Here is a 23,305-nt window from a genome sequence, read left to right on the forward strand (position 1 = left end):
AGAGCAATAGAATACAAAATAGTTCAGCTACCATTTGCAAAATTTGGTTTTATGTACTCACTGATTAGGGTAGCTGTTCCTGTTCTGGTGCATTTACACAGATTATAGTACCACGCAGAATGTCCGTGCGAAGCAGGGCAAGGGGAGAAGAGGGAAAGAAATAAGAGAGGTGGTGGTCTGGAGATAGCTACTTAACTCCCCCCCCACCCCACAGTTCTAATTCAACAAGGCCAATGAGAGCAATGCAAAGCAAACATTCTCTTGTCACAAAGATTTAAACCAAGGCTGGTTTAGCAAGACCCCGAGCCGACCTTCAGTTATTACGCTCCCTGCTCAGACAGAGCTGAGTGCTAGAACCAGAAGACAACTGCTTTTGATTTACAAGTGCCTGGGATACGAGGTAGTAAGACTTAGGTCTGGTCTACACCTAAAGTATAGGTGTACATTGCTTGGGGAGGGGTGAAAAATTCACCCCTCCCAGAGACATAGTTAAACCATCCTAAACCCTGGTGTAGACAAGATAGGGCGACAGCAGAATTCTTCTGGCAGCCTACCTACAGTGAGTGCCTTGAGGAAGTGGATTTACTACAGCGATGGGGAAAAAACCCTCTGTCACTGTAGTAGGGGTCTATGCTACAGCAGCAGGTGTGCCGCTGTAGCATTTGTAGTGTAGACATACCCTGACAGTGCCTTCAGCGGAGATGCTCCAGGCCAGAGGAGCAATGGCCTGCCCCACTGCAGAGCCACATGCCCCATTGCTCGTAACAGCTAACGTTAGACGGCAGTATTGCCTCTGGGGAACTGCAGCCACCCGACTCCCCATTGTGGAAAGGCCCTTCTGTAAGGAGGGGGTGACGTGGCAGCTGCGAGATCTGGCCTGCGCCTGCCAGCTAGCGACGTAATGGCAAGGCAGAGCCTGCGTGACATTAACAGGGTTCAGGCTCTGTGCCAGGAAAGATAGGTCAACAGAAATACTGTGTATCAACTCAAAATCAGACACCCTGCAGATACTCCAGCCAGCAGGGACTCATTAGCAAGCAGCCAAAGGGGATAAGGGAGTTATTCCAAGAGGCTTCAGATGCCCTGAGCACCCAGCAGGGAGCATAAACAGCAGCAGGAAAGCAGCTCAGGGCGGCTGGAGGTAGCACAAGGCTGAAAGGTGTTCTCGCCATTCACGGTCCCCCTTTGGCTGCAAAAGAGCCATTCCTTCTGCAATGTTTAGTGTTTTAAACGAAAGCCCAGCAGTCCAGGTGCTTCTGCTGCCAGTTGTTACAGCTCAGGCCAGCCTGGCTTAGACCCCAGAGTAACAGCCCGTAAAACAGGCAGAAGGAAGACTGGAATGTTTAGTCTTTCCTACCCCCATGGCTAGAGTCTGTCTTTAGTTGGTTACTAACGTGGAGCAGGGGAGATGCCGGTTAAGAAGCCAACAGTCTGCTGATCTTTGTACACTTTGCAGTGGAAATGGCACACACTCAAGCTAGCTTTCAAATGCACGCACTGCTGCTGCACATGGCGCACCTGGTTAGGGGGCTCTAGACCAATGCACACTGCAGAGTTTGTGAATCCAGCACTCCTCCCTAGGAAGGAAAGAGAAACCAGCTTCTCAAAAAAATCTATTTTATTGTATAAAATTATACATACAAAATGCTTGGGAAATACTGAACATTGTATGATACTATGGAACAAAGGCAGAGACAGCAGGTGAAGGGTGATTTATCTTACTGTAGTGTTTGATTGGGAATATACAGCATGAAGGCAGGAAAGAAGAGACACTGGATGCTTAGGAAGCCAGGATATTAATAATGCTGGTACTACAGATTAGATCAACAGCCAAACTTCCCTCTTGAAGCTCATAGGGGATAGAGGTTTCAAGACAACTTGTGATTAGAAAGGGGGGGGGGGGGACAGGGGCACAGGAAAGACACTCACAGACACTTGTTGCTATTTATAATAAAGCTAAACTGGGTCCTGCCCAGGAAATCCTCTTCTCTAACCCCAGTAGAAAAAGGCATGAGGCAACGTCCTACAGCTCCGCATCAGTTCTTGGAGTGTCTGCAATGAGATGCCAGAGCTCTAGCTAGTTCACAGTATTAGACTGACTGCTAGCTTAGCAGAAACAGGCAAATCCTCTGGCGTGGCTCTACTTATAAAGCCAGATTTTATTATATAAATATAAAAAACTACCTCCACAACGGTCATGAAAGTCTGAGAGCCTGCCCAGACCTTTCCAAACCTTAACCCAGGTGAGGAAACTAGGGATGTTTAACTCGCCTGGAAGAAGATTCGCCGTGTGAATGGATGAATAGAATTGGATAAGGCTGATGTACGCTAACATATCATCCTTTTTAAACACACTGCTGTGTATGAAGTCTTTATATGCCTCTCCTACTGCAAAGAAGTCCCATTAAAGAGAATTAGCCTTTGATCACAGAAACCATGTAATCCTTAAAAGGTTATGTTAAGAACATAAGAATGGCCATACTGGGGCAGACCAAGGGTCCATCCAGCCCAGCATCTTGGCTGCCGACAGTGGCCAATGCCAGGTGCCCCAGAGGGAGTGAACCTAACAGGCAATGATCAAGTGATCTCTCTCCTGCCATCCATCTCCACTCTCTGACAAATAGGTTGTTTTGTTTCAAACTTTTGATTCAAGGTTATATTTGTTGCCATTTTTGGTACCAAAAAGCATCTGAAATATATCCCTTACGAGTATAACACTGTGCTGATGATTGAGTAGAGTTAGCATTTCTGGTTTTAGTGGAGAATGATTAAGGTCTCACATAAGCAAAAAAATATATATATCTTGAAAAGATCTGTAATTAGCACCAAAATGAGGAGCAGACAGGCCCTCAGAAGCTTCCAGGGCTTGCTGGAAGCTGAAGTGCCAGACTTCAGAAGGGGAAGAGTTTGATTATTCAGCTTTCACAGGGAACGCAGCCTATGTTCGGCTAAGTGAGGAAATTTCTAATGCAATGTGACTTCTGCAGCACCACCCTGTGTCAGCAGTAGAGTTAACACTAATTCAGATTAGCCAATTTAAAAAAAAAAAAAAATCCAACATGGATGAACTGAGGTCTAGGTCCAGATTCTGCCCTGCACCAAGGAATGTGGGAGGAAGGTGTCCAACTCAGGGAGCATCTTACGCCTCCATGAGACTCATGGAGGAATTGTGCCAGCTCTGGCCCACTGACACATTAAAGCAGCTATGGGGCTACTCTAATTTATGCCCATTGGCCGAGGTCTTTATGGATTATACACAACTGCACTCCATCCTGACCAACACCAGGACAAGGAGTGTGGTGGCCAGTCAGCACAAGAGCTGACTAAGTGAGAACATCCCCATGACAGGTTAATTCTCAGTTAGGGCTAGATTCGGCCACCTTGCTCTGCCAAAGTGGTACAATCTGGTCCATTATTCAAAAAGTAAATTTGTGGGCTGCTCTGTACTGGAAAGTTAGGTCAGCATCACTACATGTAAGGGGTGTGAAAAATCCAAACCCCTGAGTGATGCAGTTAAGCAGCCTAACCTCTGGTGTAGACACCGGGAGGTTGACAGAAAAATACTTCCATCAACCTAGCTACTGCCGCTCAGGGAAGTGGATTACCTACAGAATGGGAGTAACCCTCTCATTGTTGTAATAAGTGTCCACTGAAGCACTGTCGCTGTAGCATTTTACATATAGATGGCCTTAAAATAAAGAAGAAACTGGAAGTAACATTTCTGGAGATACACACTTCAGGTTCCAACGCTGTGAACGCCACCTCTCTCATTTGAAGGTGCTCAAGGTCTTAAGCATCTGCAGGATTAGATCCTTAGACAAGTCAGTGTCACATGATTTATTTTAACGCTACACACAAGTGGAAATGTCAGCAGAAAGTTAAGACTATTTGCTGTTTCTAGAGAAAGGAAATGATTAAGTGTCTTAGTAATGGTCTGGAAACCAAAAAACCAACCTGGAAAAAAACAAAAACAAAAACACAAGAACTAAAAATGCCATTTACAAATCAAGTTTATAAATGCATTAAACATTAATACTGTCAGGTAAAAAGGTGGCATATAAAAATATATATACATATAAAAACCATCAGACATAGGCTTGTTAGGACTAGAATACAACATTAGAAGGCCTAAGAATAATGCAGTTGCTTCTTGATCTCCCTCTTGTGAGAACATTACTTCAATATCCACATGCCACTAGTTGAAACATCCTCCGCAAGAGGCTTCCTTAGAAAGATGGAGTGGAGTTGAGAGGTGATCTCTGTGGAGATACCAAAACTGTGGCAGGCTCCTGCTCTCAGAGTGGGACCTCAGAGACTAGTCTCAATTAGTGAGACACCAAGAGCCAACGTGAGAAGAGATCCACAAGGATCCCAAAGTGGTAGAACATTTTTGTTTTTTTGTTTTTTTTAAAAGACAGCCTTTGACTCAAGATCCCACAAGAGAGCCCATCAGCTCTTCTGGATTATACACTGAAAAGGCTTTAAAGTGTTATGAGGAAGATTATTTTGTGCACCAGCAAATCATTGCTTTGTTAGACTGCATTGTCTAGGAGTCGTGCTCTAGCTGGCTATTTAACCTGAACTACACTAGTGAACTGAGAATATGAAACACTGCACAAAGTGCTCAACTGTTACCCCATTCTTCCCCACCACCTGAGGCCTCCTACCTCTTCAGTGCTGATTAGAGGAAAAGCCAAGAGGTCGTGATTGACATCTCGTCTGAATTACAAGCAAATCTATTGCATTGCACACTACATGTTGCAAATCAAACAGTACTGGAAATGTACCATGTGGCTGTTTTACAAAACATCAGTTTTCCCCCTACTTTGTAAAGGAAGAGTCTAAAATGACAACGGCCTTGGATGACTGAGCTACGAGCAAGCTTAAAACTAGTCCCATTACAGTGTGGGCATAGCTGACAGATACTTTCTGTACCATGGCTTCCTACTCCATCAATTCCTGTGCCATTTATGTCACCACAAAAATAGATTCAGACTTTGCTATTAATGGAGAGAGCCCAATACTGTAAACTTTTCCTTTACAAAAATCAGACACGAGCAAGCCCTCATAAGCAGGATAGGAGATTAAAGAGTCCCACATCCTTTCAAATAAATGCCTTGCACAGCAGGCTTACAAAATCAACAAGTCAGTAGATAAAAGGTAAAAAGGTTTGGTAGTTATGATCTGAGAGATCAGTTATTGCCATAAATGGGAAACACTAGAGTATGACTTTCTATTGAGAATATTAGAAGCTACAATTTTGCTTTTTGAGCATTAATATTCAGTTGTAACTCAGCAGAACCAAATGGATCTGGATCTTTGATCAAAGTGCAAGTTTGGGCTAAGGCCCAAAACAACAAAATATGAAATATGGGCTCCCTAATGCCCATTAGATGTGTCACAGATGCACAAAGATCAGAAATCCAGGGACTTGGATGGGCTGGGCTGCAATTACTTCCTATTTTTCCCTGGTGCAAGCAGTGAAATGTTTTCAGTTTGTAACCAGAGCAATGAATACCTGCTTGCATTGAAGTGGCATCTGTGTGCACAGGAGAATTTAGCAGACTGGAATCATTTGAGGGCCAAGAAGAAGTAAGGGGTGCCCAAGGTGTTAACTCCTTCCTTCCCCTGCCTCCCTCCCCCCAAACAACTGTGTAGAAGCCAACGATCAAACAGTTCTATGGTTGTGCTTTGATTACATCTTCAGTAAATATGACTTGAGTAAAACAGTGCTCGCAACTGCCCCCATCTCCACAAAGCTGCAGTTTTTCTGCCCATGACATAGACATCCACAAACTATTTCTGACCATGAGGGTTCTACTTGGGCAAAATAGATTAACCCCAGTAGATTTCTTTCAACTTTCTTAGGGCAGTTAGGTAACTAAGAAATGGTTCACAACTGAGTGCCTAGCCTGTTAGGAAAGCTCAGTGTCAATCCCTGGGATAAGCAGACCCTAGAGAGGAGTTGGGAATGCAGTTTTTGTCTCGATTGGATTTCCCTTTTGTGCTGCTATTCTGCAGCTGGCATTTTTTCCCCTTTCTGCTATAAATCTGAATGACAGACACATCTGGGTATTTGAAAGGATGCTTTTAAGCTACTTGTACTACAGGGCTAATATTTATACTAAGTGCGGGGCTCTATCAGTTTAAAAAAATAGTGCAGATATAAATTTACATGTCAGGAATCTTTTGTTCAAGCAACACTATAACAAACAGAGCAAGTTCCAAAGTGGAGATTAAATGCAGCCCTCTGCAGCCTACTATTTTGCATGGGTAATCTAAACCTTTTGGGGAGGAAAACCATGTAGGGAGACTGTTCTTGGCATCCTCAAGACGGATCTGACCCATATTATAAACAAGTTAGTGTGCTATAGACTAGGTGCAGCCCTGTTTATAACTTGGTTCAGACCTCTCTACGCTGGCCAAAAGAAACCAAGTGTAGTTGAGGCTGAACCATAAGGTTTGGATCCAGATCTGACCTTTCACTGCTGGGGACCAGCTGGATCCAGGTTCTGCTTCAAGAGGTTAATACAGTTCTGGTCAACAAGGTAGTAAACACGGGGCCTTTGGTGCTACATCTGGAACAGTTCCCCCAATGTTTCCGTTAGCCAGTTCTAAATATCTGGCAAGTGTTTATTAGGTCTTCCTGAAAAAGGTTTAGTCCGACATTGTGTTCAAAAGCAACCCAAAGCCAGGTTGCTAGCATGGAGGCAATAGCATGACACCAGACAGTGGTAGGATAGCCTCAGAACTCTGGCATCCCCAGCCTAGGTGAGACTAAGTAACTTATGAAGTGGACAGTACACTTTCCTAGAAGTCGAGCATCTTCATAGCACCACCTACTAGTCAGCCTAGGGAATGGCATTCCAAGCTCATCCACTCCTGCGGGGCTAGGGGCAAATCCCATGAAAGTTCAAAGGGGATTCAAGAGGGGGACTGCAGAGTTCTTAGGGCTGGGAGCTCTCTCTAGTACAGACATAATTAAAAAGCTGAACCCAATTCCTTAATACCAAAGCCAATCCCTTAAACACCACCAGAGTCTTGTAATTTGGTATTAAGGAAGCAGTTTGAACATATGTCGCCAGCTGACTCTCTTTCTGTACAAGAGAGAAAAGATCGAAGCTAAAAACAGATCTAAACCTCCCATCCTGTAACACTTCGTGGAGTTTTCAATCTGATCTCAGATGCAGATGGCAATTTTGCAGACTGACCCCATATTTCTATAATGGAGCAAATCAAAATCCCAGATCTGAAACTCCATGTATGTGCTTTGAGGTGTTCTCCATTGGAGCATGAATTCTAGTACAAAGGAGCAGAACATATTGCTAGGTGCTGTGCTTTTCAAAAAGAAGAGGGGTTTGACCAAACCCCTCAGACTGCAAAAGCAGAAGGAAAGGCAGTTTTGCGTAACATGCCATCTGGATCTCTTCAAATCCAGATCTCCCTGGGGAAATGCTACATTTCCACTGAATACGGTCATCCGTAGAGTACCTAGGTTGAACGGAGGTCTTTAGAGTAGTGTTAACACTGAAAGGCTGCATTTTTTTTTTAAATGCACTTTTAAAGCGAAGGAATTCTTTAGCAGATCGAAAACTGAAAAGTAATCTAAAGGCTAATACTAAAGGGTAAAAATCTGTACAGAAACTTTTAAAAACATCTTCTTAAAAAAATGTGCAAATGGGCCACGACTCTGGAAAAAGAGGCAGCTATGTGCCCTAAGTGATACGGTACAGATCCCTTCAATGTGGAATTGTTAGTAGGCATGGAGAAGCTGAACAGTTTGCGTGCAGAGTCTAGCAGTTGGAGGAGTGCATGCTCCCCAGCTGGCCAGCCGCCAGCATCAGGATGTCTTTCTTCTCCTTGTGGAAACGCAGCTCTTTCCCAGCTAGTCGGGCTTCATCCAGCTCCCTCTCCGTCGAGGACAGCTCTCTGGAAAGGACTCCTGGGGTGCTCTGCTCCCTGTTCACCCAGTCCATGGCCATCTGGTTCCTTATGTCGTCATCCAGAGCACGGTGCGAATAGTGAGCCAGCACCTCCTAGTAGGAAGAAATATGACGGGAGCTTATGAATGGCGAGTCACTAAGAACATGCGCATTAGTTAGTAGCATCTGGCTCAGTTGCACACAATGGGAAATGAATGACAGGTCTGGATGAGCACCGAAGCAAAAGGTCCAAGAATCCCTTAGGCACTTGCAGTGCTGCTGCAGTGCTGCTACCAAAGCAGCACTCAGCCAGTGCCCAGGCCAGCCTTACCTGCCGTGAGCACTGCCTCTCTCGCATGGCTTTGAGGCTGCCATTCCAATGCAACAGCTGGAAGACGGTCATCAGCTCCTGTGAGGGGAAATGGCAGTCAGCTTTGAAGGGCAAGAGTGTCAATGGAAGGAACTGGCAAATCAAGGGAGGGACCGCAATGTACACAGGCAAAATGCTTCTCTAGCATACAGCTGAAAGCCTGCTTTCTGTACTACAGAGCCCTCAGGAGGCAGTGCTCTCTAGTGGGGAGGGCACTGGACTGGGACAAAAGAGACCTACTGTGACCTCTAGCATGTCACTTTGCCTCCTGCTGCCTCAGTTTCCCCCTCTAAAATAAGGATAATGATACTGATCTCCTCCGTAAAGTGCTCAGAGATCAGCGGCTAAGAAGTGCTAGGGCTACGGCTGGTAAGAGGGGCGGACTATGATTAAAGGACAGACTAAGCTGGGGAAGATACACAGGAGTGAATTAGTCCTTCCTTCCACTTACATTGTTGCCCATCTAGTTACTAAGCCCGCAGCAGGGAGGGCTTAGTGGTTAGAGCAGACGACTGGGAGCCAGGACTCCAGGGTTATATTTGCAGGTCACCATGTGGCATTTACAGACCGGTTCTATTCTCTTATCTGCAATCCTGGGCAAGTGGCTTCATCTTTCTAGATCTTTTCCCTCACCCATAAGTTAACCACCTCACAGGAAGCCGAAGCATCTGGAAGTTTGTGAAGTGCTTTGAACTCCTTGAGTGAGACAGCCTAGAAGCCATTACTGCTACTTAGACAATAAGCTTCCCAGGGCAGGGACCGAGTTATGGATTTGTCCAGTCCTACCACAGTGGACGCCAGACTGACCGGGCCCTTCAGCACTATTGCAATATAAATAATTAGTGATCACAGCAGGCTTATTTAAAGCTGAGGCCATGCTGATAAAGTCCTACAGTACCGAGAGATGAAAAGGGCCATTCATGGAACAACTATTTAAAAAGGACAGATGTTATTGTATAGGCTGATCTACCAGCCCAGGGCAATGTCCATGCCTTGCACAGCTAGACAGAAGACCACTACCAATGATGGGACTGGAAAGATCCTTCAGACTGCTAAATCTTTATGATACCTCTTGAGCCGTAACATCCTCTGTTGGTGCTTTCCTATGCCATTTTCATCCCAGGAGCTATTGCACCAGACACTGGTTGGTGATAGTGCAGATCTTGGTTGTAATGGAAACCGGACAAACGTTTCTCTGATGGCCGCACAAACCCCATTCCATAAACTCCCACAGAAAGTCAGGCTTCCCACAGACAATGCAGCCAGAGGACTAGACAGGATGTGGCGTCAGTTTGTGTAAACAGGGCTATTAATATAAACACTTTTATCCTCCGCCTACAGAATGTTACCATTCAAGGGAGAGCAGCAGGGCAAAAAGTCAGTGTCAGGAAAGTCTCCCTACAGCAGAGAGTTCCAAATAAAAAATAAGTTACGGGCTTAAGGCGCCTGCCTACATGCGTGAAGCTGCAAGCTCCTTTGAGCATCTGGCAACTGAAAGTAGGGTCTATTTCTCCCCTTCTGAGAATCATATTCCTGAATCCAGACAAATCAGCTACTAGTGGGGAGTGTGTAAAGTCCGTTTCAGGTTTCCAGTGACAGTAATATCTGTACTTCCACAAAGGGTCTTCCCCCCCCAAGGATCTTGAAAAAACAATTAAACCTCAGAATACTTGAGAGGTAGATGGCCCCATCAAACAGAGAAGGGAACATGCAGAAAGATGTGGCAGCAAGTCTGATGCACAATTGGGAACAGAGTCCCAATTCTGTATGCCCACTGCTCGAGCCATTGCACAAGCCTCCCTCCTAATGGCAAGGAATAAACCCCAGAAAAGCCTCAGCTCCCAAAGCATCATCTACATTGATTAAAGGTGTAACTGAGATGAGGGGATGTCTACACTGGAGCTGGAGATGTAATTCCCAGTTCAAGCAATGTACATTACGCTAGCTCTGATTGAGCTAGCACACAGCAGCGTAGCCACGACAGTGGGACAAGCTACAGTCCCAACAAAGACCCCAGATACGTACTCGGGCACCTAGCCTGACCAACCAGTGCCACTGTGGTTACAATGTTATCAGAGGGGTAGCCGTGTTAGTCTGGATCTGTAAAAAGCGACAGAGTCCTGCGGCACCTTATAGACTAACAGACGTATTGGCTACATTGCTATTCTTAGCATGCTGACTCGATCAAAGCTAGCACGCACATATCTACCCAAGATGGAGATTACATCTGCAAGTTCAGACGTACCCCAGGTAATCCACTAAGATGATCTCAAGGATTTCAAGACTTCAGTATGCCTAATTCTATAAACTTACATAGTGCCTTTCATCCAAATACCTTCAGGTGCTTTGAATTGGAAATAGCTAGCCCATTTATCTTCAGAGAGGAGAAAATGACAACAGGTGAAATGACTTGCCCAACGTGGGTCAGAAAATCAGTGGAAGAGCTGGGAATAGAACCCAGAACTCCTAGTCCTCTAACCACTAGACCATGTTGCTTCTTGCACTACCAATATATTCCAGTACCGAAGGCACTGCACATGAAGCATGCACAACCACTTCCACAATACTGGTCTATGTGAGCGTGTCAAGAGCTGTTTTAATCAAAGGGGAGCCCAAAACAGAACACTGCATAATCCAGGTATCGTTGAACTTTGGAAGGCTTGAAAAATCCTGGTCTGGATTCTGTGGCTGGAGCTCCTATCTAGCACTAAGGGTATAGCAACACAAAAGCCATAGCAGCACATGCTTTCTGAATGCACAGACCTAGTATATTCTGTAGCACTGAATGATGTAACTAGAAGATTTTTTTTTTTTTTAAACACTTTTATCAAGACTGGAGCAGGGGATCAAGTTATGAATAGTACCTGAAACTCTAACATTGATTTTCCCTTGTTGGATTCCAGCATGAAACGGAAAGCACCAATTCCAGTGTTCGGGTTATCGGCTTCTTCTCGATTACCCTGCAACAAAGAGTAATATTAAAGAATTACAACCCCTAAACAGAACAAGGCAACCATAGAGCTGGCACGCTGCTAAGCGGTGTTCCCACATGGCTCTGCTGCTATTAGTCAGACATTTTCAGGCTCCACAGACTTTGTTTGTTTGTACTTTGAGGAGGCAAACTTTAACCACCTTGAATGTTTCACAGATTCTACAAACATGGAAGAGATTTTGAACTCCTCCAACTCTCAGTAAACAGTGTGCTCTTGCTAGGAGACGTCCCAGGACTGAAGCGATCAGGACAAGACAAAAGCTAATGACTTGTCTCCATCTTGGAGAAACATGATGATACTTTACAGCAACCATAGCTAGATGAGGAGCACTCAGAGGTGCTCTGGAATTAACTGGATTCAGGTGGACAATGCGAAACCTGAGATTTGAGCAGGGAATCTTGGAACACCCAGAAAATGTTGTATTTGTGACCTGATACTCTGGGCAGATTTCCTCATGCATACTTCCACAGACTTGTGTGTGAACTATGAGGGCTTATAGAATCATAGAAATGTAGGGCTGGAAGAGACCTCAAGAGGCCATTCACTTCATTCCCTTGTGCTGAGGCAGGATTAAGCAGACCTAGACCATCTCTAATAGGTGTTTGTCCAACCAGTTCTTAAAAGCCTTCATGTTTATCTAGTGTGAGGGACCAGTGACCATTTCAATGTCTTTTGGACCACTAGGATCATCACTGAAGTCCAGCAATACCAGCTTTCCAGGAGATATACAGCAGTAGGTTAGGTGTTAGGTTCACTCCCTCTAGGGCACCTGGCATTGGCCACTGTTGGTAGACAGGTTACTGGGCTAGATGGACCTTTGATCTGACCCAGTACAGCCATTCTTATGTTCTTCTGTAGTATTTTCCTAGCTTCAGTAGCTGATGAGGTAACAGGTTTTAGAGTTCACATTGTGCATGCCTGTTGTATCCTGTACTTGTTGAATAGCATATTAGCCAGTCGCCTCATAGAATCTATGCAAATTTTGACCATGATTTCATTGCAAATTGTTTCATGCTCTTGGCACAAGACAGGGGACTGAATTTGACTTCCAAGTCCCTTCCAGTGCTACATTTCTATGAGCAGATGCTATCTTTCCGTAACATTTAGGATTGTAAGATTGTTTCAAGGTTCACAGAGTAGTTTGGGTTCCATTAGGTGCTGTCTGAACGCACAGTAAAAACTCATTCTGACAAAGTATAATTTTGGCACTAGGAAGTTTAACATGCCTACCACCAAGTATTTAAACAGGTACGGCTTTGTAATGTACCTGGCTTAAATAATGAGGCTGCACACAATAACAGGCTGATCAGAGAAGCTCCACACCCCAAGAGTTCATCAGGCTTGAACACTGCAGGCTCAGTAATGGAAAGGAGTTATCTTGCTCCAGGCCCAGTGAGCACCAGGAAGTCAGACCCCTTTTTTGAAACAGCAAGGTGTTATGTGTTACATTTTGGAGGAGCAGTGCCTTGTAAAGCCCTAACAATTTTCCTCCTCTCCCCCTCAATGCACTTAGAGAAACTTTTTTGATGCTTTCAGACCTAGTTAGTCTTGTTTTTCAGAGCCTATCCCTATAAAAGTACACAGGATCCCAGATAGGTGGCAACCTTACATTGATTGTAACATCTATGGCAGAGAAGTCACCATGTAATAAAATGCTCCTGTTTTTAAATCACATGCTCCACTTTTCTGTCATCAAGCCCTATCACCATGAATCTGGGAAAGATTTTCAAAAGCTCTATGGGATTCAGAGCACAAATCACCTTGAAAGTCAATGGAGCTGGTGCCTAGTTCCCTTCGGCTCTTTTGACAATTCCATCCTGCAGGCATTCCAAGTAATACTACATGGAACCCACTATACTCCAGCAAGTTATTATTCACCTTTATCTTCTGAAGAAGAAAAATAAGAGACTATCGAGCCAATCTTTCTTGGGTTACTGGTAGTACCAGACATGGGCAGGCATTGAGTAAGCCAGTCTTTCATTTCAGCTCAAATAAAAGCAGTTCTGTACAAGAGACACATTTTTATATTTAAAAGAAACTTGGCCAGAATTGTAGGAAAGGGCGTGAAGTGCTTCTCCTGGAAATAGAGTAAGTTTGGAGTTAACAGGCCCTCAACAGTGGGAATGCTGAAAACATTAAGGGCTAAATGGTGCTCTCCAATACACCAGTCCAAAGTAAGTCTGCTGCTCTAACTGGGTGCAGATTTAACTCCAAGTGCAAGGCTGAGAGGACAGCTGGAGAAGGGAGTTTAAATCCAGGAAGGGAACAGTTTGAGAGAAAACAAGAATTAGAGTAACAGTTTATTTTTATTTTTAGTATTTCTGTATCATTCCAAGAATCACTGGAAAACCTGTCATAAGGGTTTCCAGATGCAAAAGAAATTTCCCTTCCCATAGATTTATGAGACTTTCCAACCAGTCTGTCCCTATCAACTACAACAGTCAAGACATTCAAAGCCCTTACGTTGAAAGATGCCAAGGCTTCCGAGACACTCTTCTCAATGAACTCATCAGTGATCCTCCGGGAGGGGTGCTCGTTAAAGACAGAATTCATTAGTGCAATCTTCGCAGCGCTCCTCCTGGCTTCAGCCTTGGTCGGACAGAACTGGGGACAGATGTACATACCATCAGAACAGGAAAGCAGAGACGGCTGAGATCAGTTAAGGCCGACACACTCCAAAGTTCTCCCCACACATACGAAATGGCTGTTAAGCGGCAGTTGTTGTGGAGTGCTGGAAAGCTATTTTCTCAGACATCCTGAAGTCATTAGGAGTGTGTTTTAAACCACAGCAAGCCCAGCCATACTGAATGCAAAAAGTTAAACTGGAAACTGAAGTCAGCACATACTATGTGGACATGGAAATACCACCAGCTGGATTGCCAACAAAATTAATTGTCTTAAAACCAAAACACAGCCATCCTTCTCTAAACACGAGGGCTATGCTGCGGGATGGGGAGGCAGCTCAGCTGCTGGAATTGTTTCTTTTGGATGCCTTCTTCAAACCAAGACTAGAGCATAACTCTGCCTTAAGCCACGTCAGGAAAGGAATCCGAAACGCAATCAGAACCCTGTGTGATTTTTGGACTTTAATCTTTCTGGTTAAGTATTTGGATAGGACCTTTTCCTTTGCAACAAAGGAAAGGCAGCGGCTATTGATCAAGCCTTATTAGTTTGGCTGCCAAACTTTTCTGAGCATCTTGGGAGGAGACACTGGGTCGAATTCAGAGCTGTATTAGGGATTGAAACTCTGCTGAAGTTCATTGCCTCTAGAATTCACACTGTAACCGTACTCAACTACTTAACCCTGTAAAGAATAAGGCATTTAACTTAAGGCAAATATTGCTATACAACAGTTATGCTAACACTTGCCAATTGCCTTAGATGCCATGTATGCAACCTCACTATTTGCAGAATCCCTATTAATTCCCTGCAGTGAGTGTAGGGAGTATGGAATCCTGGGGTAACATAGCTAAAGCAAATCTCAAGCTAAAGACAACCACTGCACTTACCATGTAGAACTAAGTTGGGTTGGATTTATCCCTCTACTATCGGTCCGGATCCCTCTGTGTTTTGGGCTCCCAGAAAATCTCCAGCACCCACCCCCCACAGCGATTCCATTAGAATGGGGACTTGAGGGAATTGATAGACTCCCCTCAGTCAGTTCTATAGAGAACGAGCTCCGTAGCTAGAGCCACTCAAGTCTCTGTAGCCATGTGGTCCTACCTGGAAGCTGCCAAAGCAGCTCCCCCCAGGCAACGTGACATAGCAGACATAAGGGGGGCTGTTGGAAGGGACCATCTCGTACACCACCAGGGCTCCGTTTTTCAGATCAGCACCACGTGACTGCTTCATCTGCCAGAACTCCTGAAGAGCTTCCACAACATTCACTGAAGATATAGAAGTCAGGGGAAAAAACATTAAGGATGGATATCAGAGAAAGGAATGGTCTTTTCATACCACAAAAACCAAGGGCGGGAAACTAAGCCTGAGAAACTGGTTTTACTGCTCCCCACTTGCGATTGCTGGTCTACAGAAACGGAGAGTCACTTGCATATTAACACACATTGAACTGTACCAATATGACAGCAGGGTCCCTCCCCACGGAGCTAACAGCCCAATTCTGAGAATGGTCAACTTCAAGCAGAATTGTATGTGCTCAGCACCTCTAGACCCAGGTTCTAATCTTGAGACACAAAAGTCTAAACATAGAGTGAGTGAGTTAAAAGGCAAGGCTTTAGGTAGTGAAATTTTCCTCTCAGAGAAAGCTGGTAGGGTAAGAAGACCGAAAGGCTCTTGGAAGAGTATTTTAAAGAAGGGATCTGAGTTAATAAGGGAAGAAATCAGCAATGTCTTTTTCCTAAAGGCAATCTATATTGGTAGTGGTGTGTTTGCCCCTTGCTTGGGCCAAGGAGCTGGGCTGTCAGTGTTGGGAATCGGACTGGATGCGATTCTTCAGACATTTAAGACCACAAAAGATTCTGCAGTGTTTAAGTGGCACTGTGAAACAGATGGCAGGGCTAATGAGAGCCAGTAATAACCTGACTGACCTGCCCTAGCACTAAGATGCCCAAAAGAAATCACCTGCCCTTAAGTCAGACATTTCATGTCCAGTTTGAGGTGGTCACTGTTTTATGGAGCTGCACAGAGGGCTCATTCAGAAAAGGCATGGGCTGCCCAATTCAATCCTTACCTAATTCCACTGACATTTGGGTGGGAATGGAGAGGCCTCATTTAAGAATCATGACTGCCTTTCTGAATGGGAGGAGGTATAACTGAATGGTGAATCACACACTAAAATAAGGAATATCATTTTTAGTAGACGTGTTTTGTTGTTTTTTTTCCATTCATGTCAGGAAACCAGAGTCTAAAGCTTTAACCCTGGCTTACTTTGGCAATTATGGTCCTTTCAGGATAAGAGCCAGTCTTTAACAGTCTTCTAGATACTCCCTAAACAAGCAGAACATTTGCCATACTAGATTCAAGCAGATATCCTGCCTCTGCCTAAGGACAATACCCCAATGCTTCAGAGAAGGCAAAAATCCCACTACGCACCCAACTAACTGTGCAGGGCTGCACAATGCAGAAAAATTGCTTCCTACCTTCTGTGGTGATAAACTTGTGGCCAGGACCATAAGAGTCAATTACTCTTATCTTTGCATACGCACAGGAATTACAGTCATCAACATTATCCAGGATTCTCTGCAGCTCTGAATTTCAGGTGCTGAGAGGGAAGAAGCATTTCCTTTTATTTGTTCTAAATGTATCTGCCCTTAACATTAGAGCAATTCCTCCTGCCACTGCTGGGATCCCACAGCTTCCATCAAAATCCTGAGTCTGAAAATTCTCTCTAAGCTATTTTCTACACTAAATAATTCTAGGTTTTGCGAAATCTAGCTGCAGGAAAATCCTCTCCTAACCCATCTCCGTTACTCTTCTCTGGGCCTTTTCCAACCTCAGTTATCACTTTGAAATGAAGCAATGTACAAAATGAATTAGAGCAACATTTTGTGCACAAAAAATGCTACTGGAAAGAAGAGTTAGGCCCTTCCATGCGGAATCCTGCTAGAGAGTTATTCCAGTTTCTTTTACAGAAAGACAGAACAAGCAAGAGGACTCCCTTGGTTACAGAAATCCCCCCATGGGAATGTGACAAGACGGAAGATCAGTTTGGTGACACACAAAGAGTACCATGCTAGGTACTTCAAGCTGTCCAGCTAAACATTTTATTAGCCCACAAACTGTGCTGTGAGTAACAGTTTAGGTTTTCAGCCATGCAGTTTTCAGGATAAGAGAACTAACTTTATCTTATTGCCTCTAAAGTTATTAGTTTCATTAGCTTCCTGTAGAATGGAACCAACAGGATAGTTACCCAAAGTTTCTTACTAAAACATTTTGCCCGCCTGCCTCAGATGCAGTGTTTCAGGGAGTTAGTTAATAACGAGCACTTGGCTTGGATCACTTTCAAGGTTGGAGTATGGATTTTTCCTTAAATACACAACATGGGGGCAGTTTTAAACCCGAGAGTCACAGGGAAACATATACAATCTATGTGGTTCCTGGCCAGCCCTGACAGCACACCAGCCTGAGCAAGGAATTCAAACATGGGCAAGCAGACTCCCTTTCTACTGACAAGATAAATCATGCATATAATCTCCCATGGGGAGCCAGAGACAATGCCTTATTCAACAAACAGTTTGACACCCCGTTTGGCACAGGGCAACTGAATCTTTGCAGCTATGACCGAATACCAGCAACTTCACAAATGAAAAACTGAAATTACGCCACTTCAAGCATCATGGAAAGGCTGAAATCACCCCCTTGTTATTAGGAACATTCAAAACAATAAAAAGTTTGTTAATTTAGTTAAGACAAGAAACTGGATGCTGAGCGCCTGAGTGGAGGTAACAAGGAGATACTGTTTAGCCAGTGCATGGGACTTGAGTTTTCAGTGTGAGACAAGCTGCTTTCTATGTTGCACACTGCTCATTTGTTTTGCAGAGTGCTTTGTTAGCAACTGGTGCATTAGGTCTGGCAGCTGAGGAGCATCCAAGAGGTTCTCTCTCACAGACTGAAATCAGTGCTTCCAGCCCAACAGAGAATGGGGGTGATTTAAAAAGAGAGAAGGGAGAGTTAAACAAATAAGTGGAACTCGGCAAAGATACTTTCAAGAAAAAACTGCAAGAGAAACTCGGCAAGCCTGGTTGCTGTGAATGGAAAAAAAGACTTTTAAAAAAAATAGTATCAGAGCTTACAGTATTCCTTGAATATGCACAGAGAATATTCCTATCTGTCTTTTCCCTTTCAGCATAGTTACAGCTGAACAGCGCTATGAAGGCCACGCCACCATGCATATTTATCAGGTAATTAGTGCTTAGCCAGCGGAGTGATCTTTCAGCCAGTCAGACGGACAAGCGCATTTGTTTACAGTGGCATACGGATTGGGGGAGGAGGGGGAGAGACAACTTCCATCTTGTATTTGTTCTGGGTAGCAATCTTCAGCTCTTTGCCTGACTAGAGTTCTCAAAACACATCACCGATTCACCCCCTAAGAGGCCGTGCTTGAAATGGGTGGATTCATATTGTTCAAAGTTAGGGTGACCAGATGTCCCGATTTTATACGGATAGTCCTGATTTTGGGGTCTTTTTCTTAGATAGGCTCCTATTACCCCCCACCCCATTCTCATTTTTCACCCTGTCTGATCACCCTATTCAGAGTTCTGCTGCTGCCATGTGAGTTAACAGGAGAAGAAGTGGGCAGACGGGAAAAATCAAAAGCCACAAGGAAAGATGTGATGACTGGAGGTTCTGATCCAAAGAGGATGTAAAATAACATCTGTGTTGCAAGCCAGAAGTTGGATGCGTATTTTGGCTGTGACCCTTAGAGAAACAACTGAAGATGTTGAGTTGTCCAGTTTTCCATTAAAATATTAACACTTATGAGCAGGCCCAGCCCCGCTCACAACATCTGATGACTAGGTTCGACAGTGAAAAGCATCATTAAGATCAGCTTTTTGAAGACTCCTAGTGGCAGCCAGAATACTATAGAAAAAGTAGTCATTTGAGACACTGCTTGACTGAGAGAGAGGGCCAACTGAATCAAATGGTACATTAATTTAGTGCAGAAATGATGTGTCGTGATTAGAGCAAGGGATCATGTTAGGACAACTCAGTTATATTTGCTGCTGACTTGCTGTAGGACCCTGGAGGGTTGTTTTCAATCTATGCCTCAGTTTCCCTGTCTCTAACCAGGGATGTCACCAGGAGGTTGCCAGGTTTATTTTAATATTTAAAGTGCCCTAAGATCCTATTGCACTAGTAGTGATAGAGTATATACATGGCTCTTCACAACTTTAGGACATGTTCCCACACCCAGAACAGTTTACCATATAAGTGAGAATGTGAAGCAAAGCAGAGTACTTGGGGCTGAGAAGATACAAGCATCTTGAAATGAAAAAGGAAGAAGATTGTTGGGATTTGGGAAAGGATTTGACAGAACAGAGACACCAGTACTTAGCCAAAGGAATTTTAACACATTTGAGAACAGCAGACACTGGGTCAACAAGCTCTAACACTGACACTGGCAGCAAGAGGTCCAGTCAAAATCCCTTTTCAGCATTTATGACCATCACTCATGGGGGAATGGGAAATGCCAAGCGCACATACCCCCCAGCCAGAGAAACGCACTGAATCTACAGAGTACTACATGGAGCAAAAGCTTTTCTCCCTTTTCAAAACTTAACCAGTAGAAAAGCAGCAGTTCCCACTTAGCTTTGTTACTTAAAGCCAGGACACGAAGAGATGTAGCCCACTCACACATATATAGAGTGCTTTGGCCATCAGTCATATCAATTGTTTATTGCCGTAGAGCGTAGACCCTGGTCCCTGTATTGTGTATATGATAGCATATCTGACTCGCATATTAAATAAGGAAAAGTAAGTGATTCCACATGGTGCTGAAATGCTTCTGAGCCAGAATAGCAGCAGTTCCATTGCATTCAACTCACATAACGTCTGCCAAGCATTTATCAGTTAGGATGTGTACAACTGCATCTACTGGACCTGCCGCCATAACCGGAACTCGGGAACTCAAAACAGTTGCAAAGCATCTCCAGATGGGTAGGGAGAAGGATACTTAAACCTCAGATTTTACTGGCACAAAGGTGGAATCATCTTTACTGCTTCCACATTTCTTGAGGATCAGGTTGGATGTGCAGGAGACTCAGCTGTGAGGTTTCCTGGGAGTGCTTTCATATGAATTGGGAGCATCTGAGGCAATACTTGGCGTCCTCAGGCTGGGGTGTGGTGTAGTTAACTCTCCCACAGCAACCCACTTTAGTGCAGACATACAGCTAGTCACTTCTTCCACTCACTGTGGTGGTGAAAAGAATCGCCTGTAGCTGCAGGTAAGCTGAGCAGGGAGCGGGCTCTCACGGAAAATACCGTCACTTAGAATGCAAGCAAGGGGGTGGGAAAAATGGAAACCATCGGTATGGCCAGCAAAACACCCATCATAGCTGTCCTGTGGGTGTGAAAGAGCCTTTTGTCAGGCACTAACCAGACAGCAAGGGTCTCTTACACATTCTCAGGACCCAACCATTAACAGACACAGAGCTGTCAAACAAAACCTTACTCCTCTGATAGGGAGATTAGTAACTGGCGTACATTTACGTAGCAAGTTACAGAAGCACCAGGAGTTTGAAACCTACCTATCTTCAAACATAGTAAAGAATTGTTCTAGAGCCTACACCTAATCCCCTTCCCCAACATTCCTGCCCCCCGGCCAGTCTTACAGTGACATGTACCTATTTTTTCCAGGCCTACGTTTTCAAAAACTAGTGATTTCAATTGACCAAACTGAGACACATTAAAGGGACTTGATTTTCAGACAGCAGATGACTCAGTGCGGTGTGAAATACAGGTCCTTTTAGGTGTCTCAGGCTGGGCACCCAGGCAAAGCCCAGGCGAAAACAAAGGACCAAACGGGGAAGAGTGCAACTGACATGATGCAAAGTACTATCAACTGTAGGTGGTGAAACAGAACGATCAGCTGTTTGCCAAAAGAGCTGTCCCTTACAAGTGACCCCTAAGTTCAGTGAAACAAGTTGTGTGGTTTTTGTTTTGTTTTTTTTGTAAAAAGACATTATAAGAGAAGAGCAAACACATTAGCAATGTCTTCTGGTCACTTCCAATCTCCTGGTTCACCTCTGCCACATACATCCCTAAGTGTAAGGGGATCCCCAGCGCCAGGAGCCCCCAGTTAGAAGTCAGGATGGAGCAGCGGGTCTCTTTCCTCACCTTCACTCTATCCCCAAGCACAGGGAGTCCCCACTCTGAAGGGACAGCGGAGTGGGGGGGCTCTCCCAGCTCCCCTTTCTCACTTCAACAGTCACACTGCTTGTGGGGGCCGGGACCCAGGGACAAGGCGGCCCTGCAGTGGGGGGGCTCCATCCACTTCCCTGATCCATGTGATGGGACTGGGGATCCCCACTGTATGTGTGTGGGGGGAGCTATTAGGGATCCCAGTGCTCGGGGTAGCGGGACAGTCCCCCCCCTCACCCAGCCGGGCCCTAGCGCTGTGTACAAGGGGTTTAACTCCCCCAGGGCAGGGGGTCCCAGCCCCCTCCCGCAGCCCGGCTGCAGCGCTACGTGCCAGGGGCCCTGCCCACCCGAGCTGGGCTGGCGGACACCGGGGCACCCCCACCCCCGGTTCCCCTCACTCACCTCGGCCGTAGCCCTGCGTGTGCTTGGCGAAGCTGCGCACCACCGCCTCCACCGCCTCGCGCAGCACGGCCGGGGGCCCCGCTCCGCCCGGCGAGGCCCCCGGGCCCGGCAGCCCCGGAGGAGGCGGCGGCAGCACCAGCGCCGGGGGCGCCGCCGGCAGCGGGGGAGGAGCGGGGGGCGGAGGGGCCGAGGCTGCCGCCGCGGGGGCCCCGGTCACCCCGGGGCGCAGGGAGCGCAGCGTCCCCACCCCGGGCTGCAGCCGCTGGGCGCGCACCGACTCCATCATCATCGCCGCCGCCTGTCGGCCTCCGTAGCCTGCCCCGACTGAGCCGAGGAGGGGGCTGCGCAGCTCCAGGGCTGCCACTCACCGGGCGGGCTGGGGAGGAGGGCGGGCCCTGCAGGATGGAGAAGCCAATCGCAGCGCAGAGCTCCGGGGAAGAGGCGGAGAATGAGAAGACTTTGACCAATCACAGAGCTGATTACCAAAGGAGTGGGCGGGGGCTGAAAGTGATCGGTCCAATCAAAGCTCGTCTACCGAGAGTTGAAGAATATGAGAGGGTAGCCGAATCAAAAGAGAGTATTCCCAAGAGAGGGCGGGGTTTGAAGATTTATACCCAATCACAACTCTTATCGCTAATGATGACTGAAGAGCGAACGAATCAAAAGGCATCTTATCAATTGAGGTGGCGGGGACTTCTCTAGTTGCCCAACCAGCGGCCTGTCTGGAAGAAAGTGGGCGGGGAACGAAAAATCTAGACAGTTAAATTACGCCTCACTGGAAAAAAGACGAGAAACATGATAATACTCCAATCACAGCCCAGGTTGTGTTGTCAAGGGGAGGGGACTATGGGATTTAACCAATTAGAACCCGCATATCTCCTGCTAGAGAAGGACAGTCCTGTTCTAGCGCAGTGGATCTTGGGAGTGTGGGCAAGTGCAAGGAATTCTGGGAGTTTGGCCAAGGGGTAAGGATTTTGGTAGTGTGGCCACGTATTCTGGAAAAGTGTGGCACAGGGCAAGGGGTTCAAGCAGCCAGGACTCCTGGGTTCTATTCCAGTCTTTGGCTGTGGAGAGGGGATGATTAGGCTGGTCCCCACTGCATCATGGCAGGGAGCACTCATGGGATCTTCCATTCTTCCCACTTAACCTCCCTCACTATCTGCCACTTCATCTGCCCCCCTTAATTTAGACCTACCCTCCCCATGATCAATCCCCAGCAAATGACTCCTTTCTCATTCGCAAGCATCCAAACCCTCCAACACCCTCACGAGCCATGGGTCCCCTAGAGGTGGGGCTGAGTGGGAAAGCAGCATCACTAGATGCTATTAATATCATTATTATTACAGAGTGGTAGCCATGTTAGTCTGTATCAGCAAAAAGAACAAGGAGTACTTATGCCATCTTAATTATCACTACAAAAGTTTTTTTCTCCTGCTGGTAATAGCCCACCTTAATTGATTAGTCTCATTATAGTTGGTATGGCAACACCCATTTTTTCATGTTCTCTGTATATATATATATATATTCCTACTGTATTTTGCACTGCATGCATCCGACGAAGTCGGTGTTAGCCTACGAAAGCTTATGCCCAAATATATTTGTTAGTCTCTAAGGTGCCACAAGTACTCCTCGTTCTTATTATTACAGATGAACTTGTATTTGGATTATGCTGAATCAGCAGGAGGGCCATGTTCTCTTTTCTTTTTTTTTTCTGTTGATGCCATTTAAAATATGTCATCCACAGGACAAGCTAACAGAAGTGTTGTCAATGTGTGGGAAAAGATAGAGAGCTCGGGTAT

The 23,305-nt window shown here is 45.5% G+C and overlaps 1 protein-coding gene across 1 annotated transcript; it reads right to left on the minus strand.

Moving 5' to 3' along the window:
* Positions 1-3,992: 3,992 nt before the first annotated feature.
* LIX1L (limb and CNS expressed 1 like) lies at positions 3,993-21,861 on the minus strand. Its single transcript, XM_050930885.1, has 6 exons — positions 21,507-21,861; positions 15,009-15,172; positions 13,749-13,889; positions 11,157-11,252; positions 8,254-8,331; positions 3,993-8,036 (listed from the first exon to the last, which is right to left on the minus strand). Exons 1-6 carry the CDS (start codon positions 21,793-21,795, stop codon positions 7,794-7,796), a joined length of 1,011 nt encoding a protein of 336 aa, XP_050786842.1. The 5' UTR covers positions 21,796-21,861; the 3' UTR covers positions 3,993-7,793.
* Positions 21,862-23,305: the final 1,444 nt, after the last annotated feature.

The sequence above is a fragment of the Gopherus flavomarginatus genome, chromosome 20 (assembly GCF_025201925.1).
Source record: "Gopherus flavomarginatus isolate rGopFla2 chromosome 20, rGopFla2.mat.asm, whole genome shotgun sequence".
Classification (NCBI taxonomy): domain Eukaryota; kingdom Metazoa; phylum Chordata; order Testudines; family Testudinidae; genus Gopherus; species Gopherus flavomarginatus.

Excerpts from the sequence above, each read along its gene's own strand:
- LIX1L (XM_050930885.1), bottom strand. The coding sequence starts at position 21,795 with ATGATGATGGAGTCGGTGCGCGCCCAGCGGCTGCAGCCCGGGGTGGGG. Across the intron at positions 11,253-13,748 it reads AAGCCTTGGCATCTTTCAAC|GGTAATCGAGAAGAAGCCGA; the intron begins GTAAGGGCTTTG and ends TCTTTGTTGCAG. Across the intron at positions 8,037-8,253 it reads AGAGGCAGTGCTCACGGCAG|GAGGTGCTGGCTCACTATTC; the intron begins GTAAGGCTGGCC and ends TCTTCCTACTAG.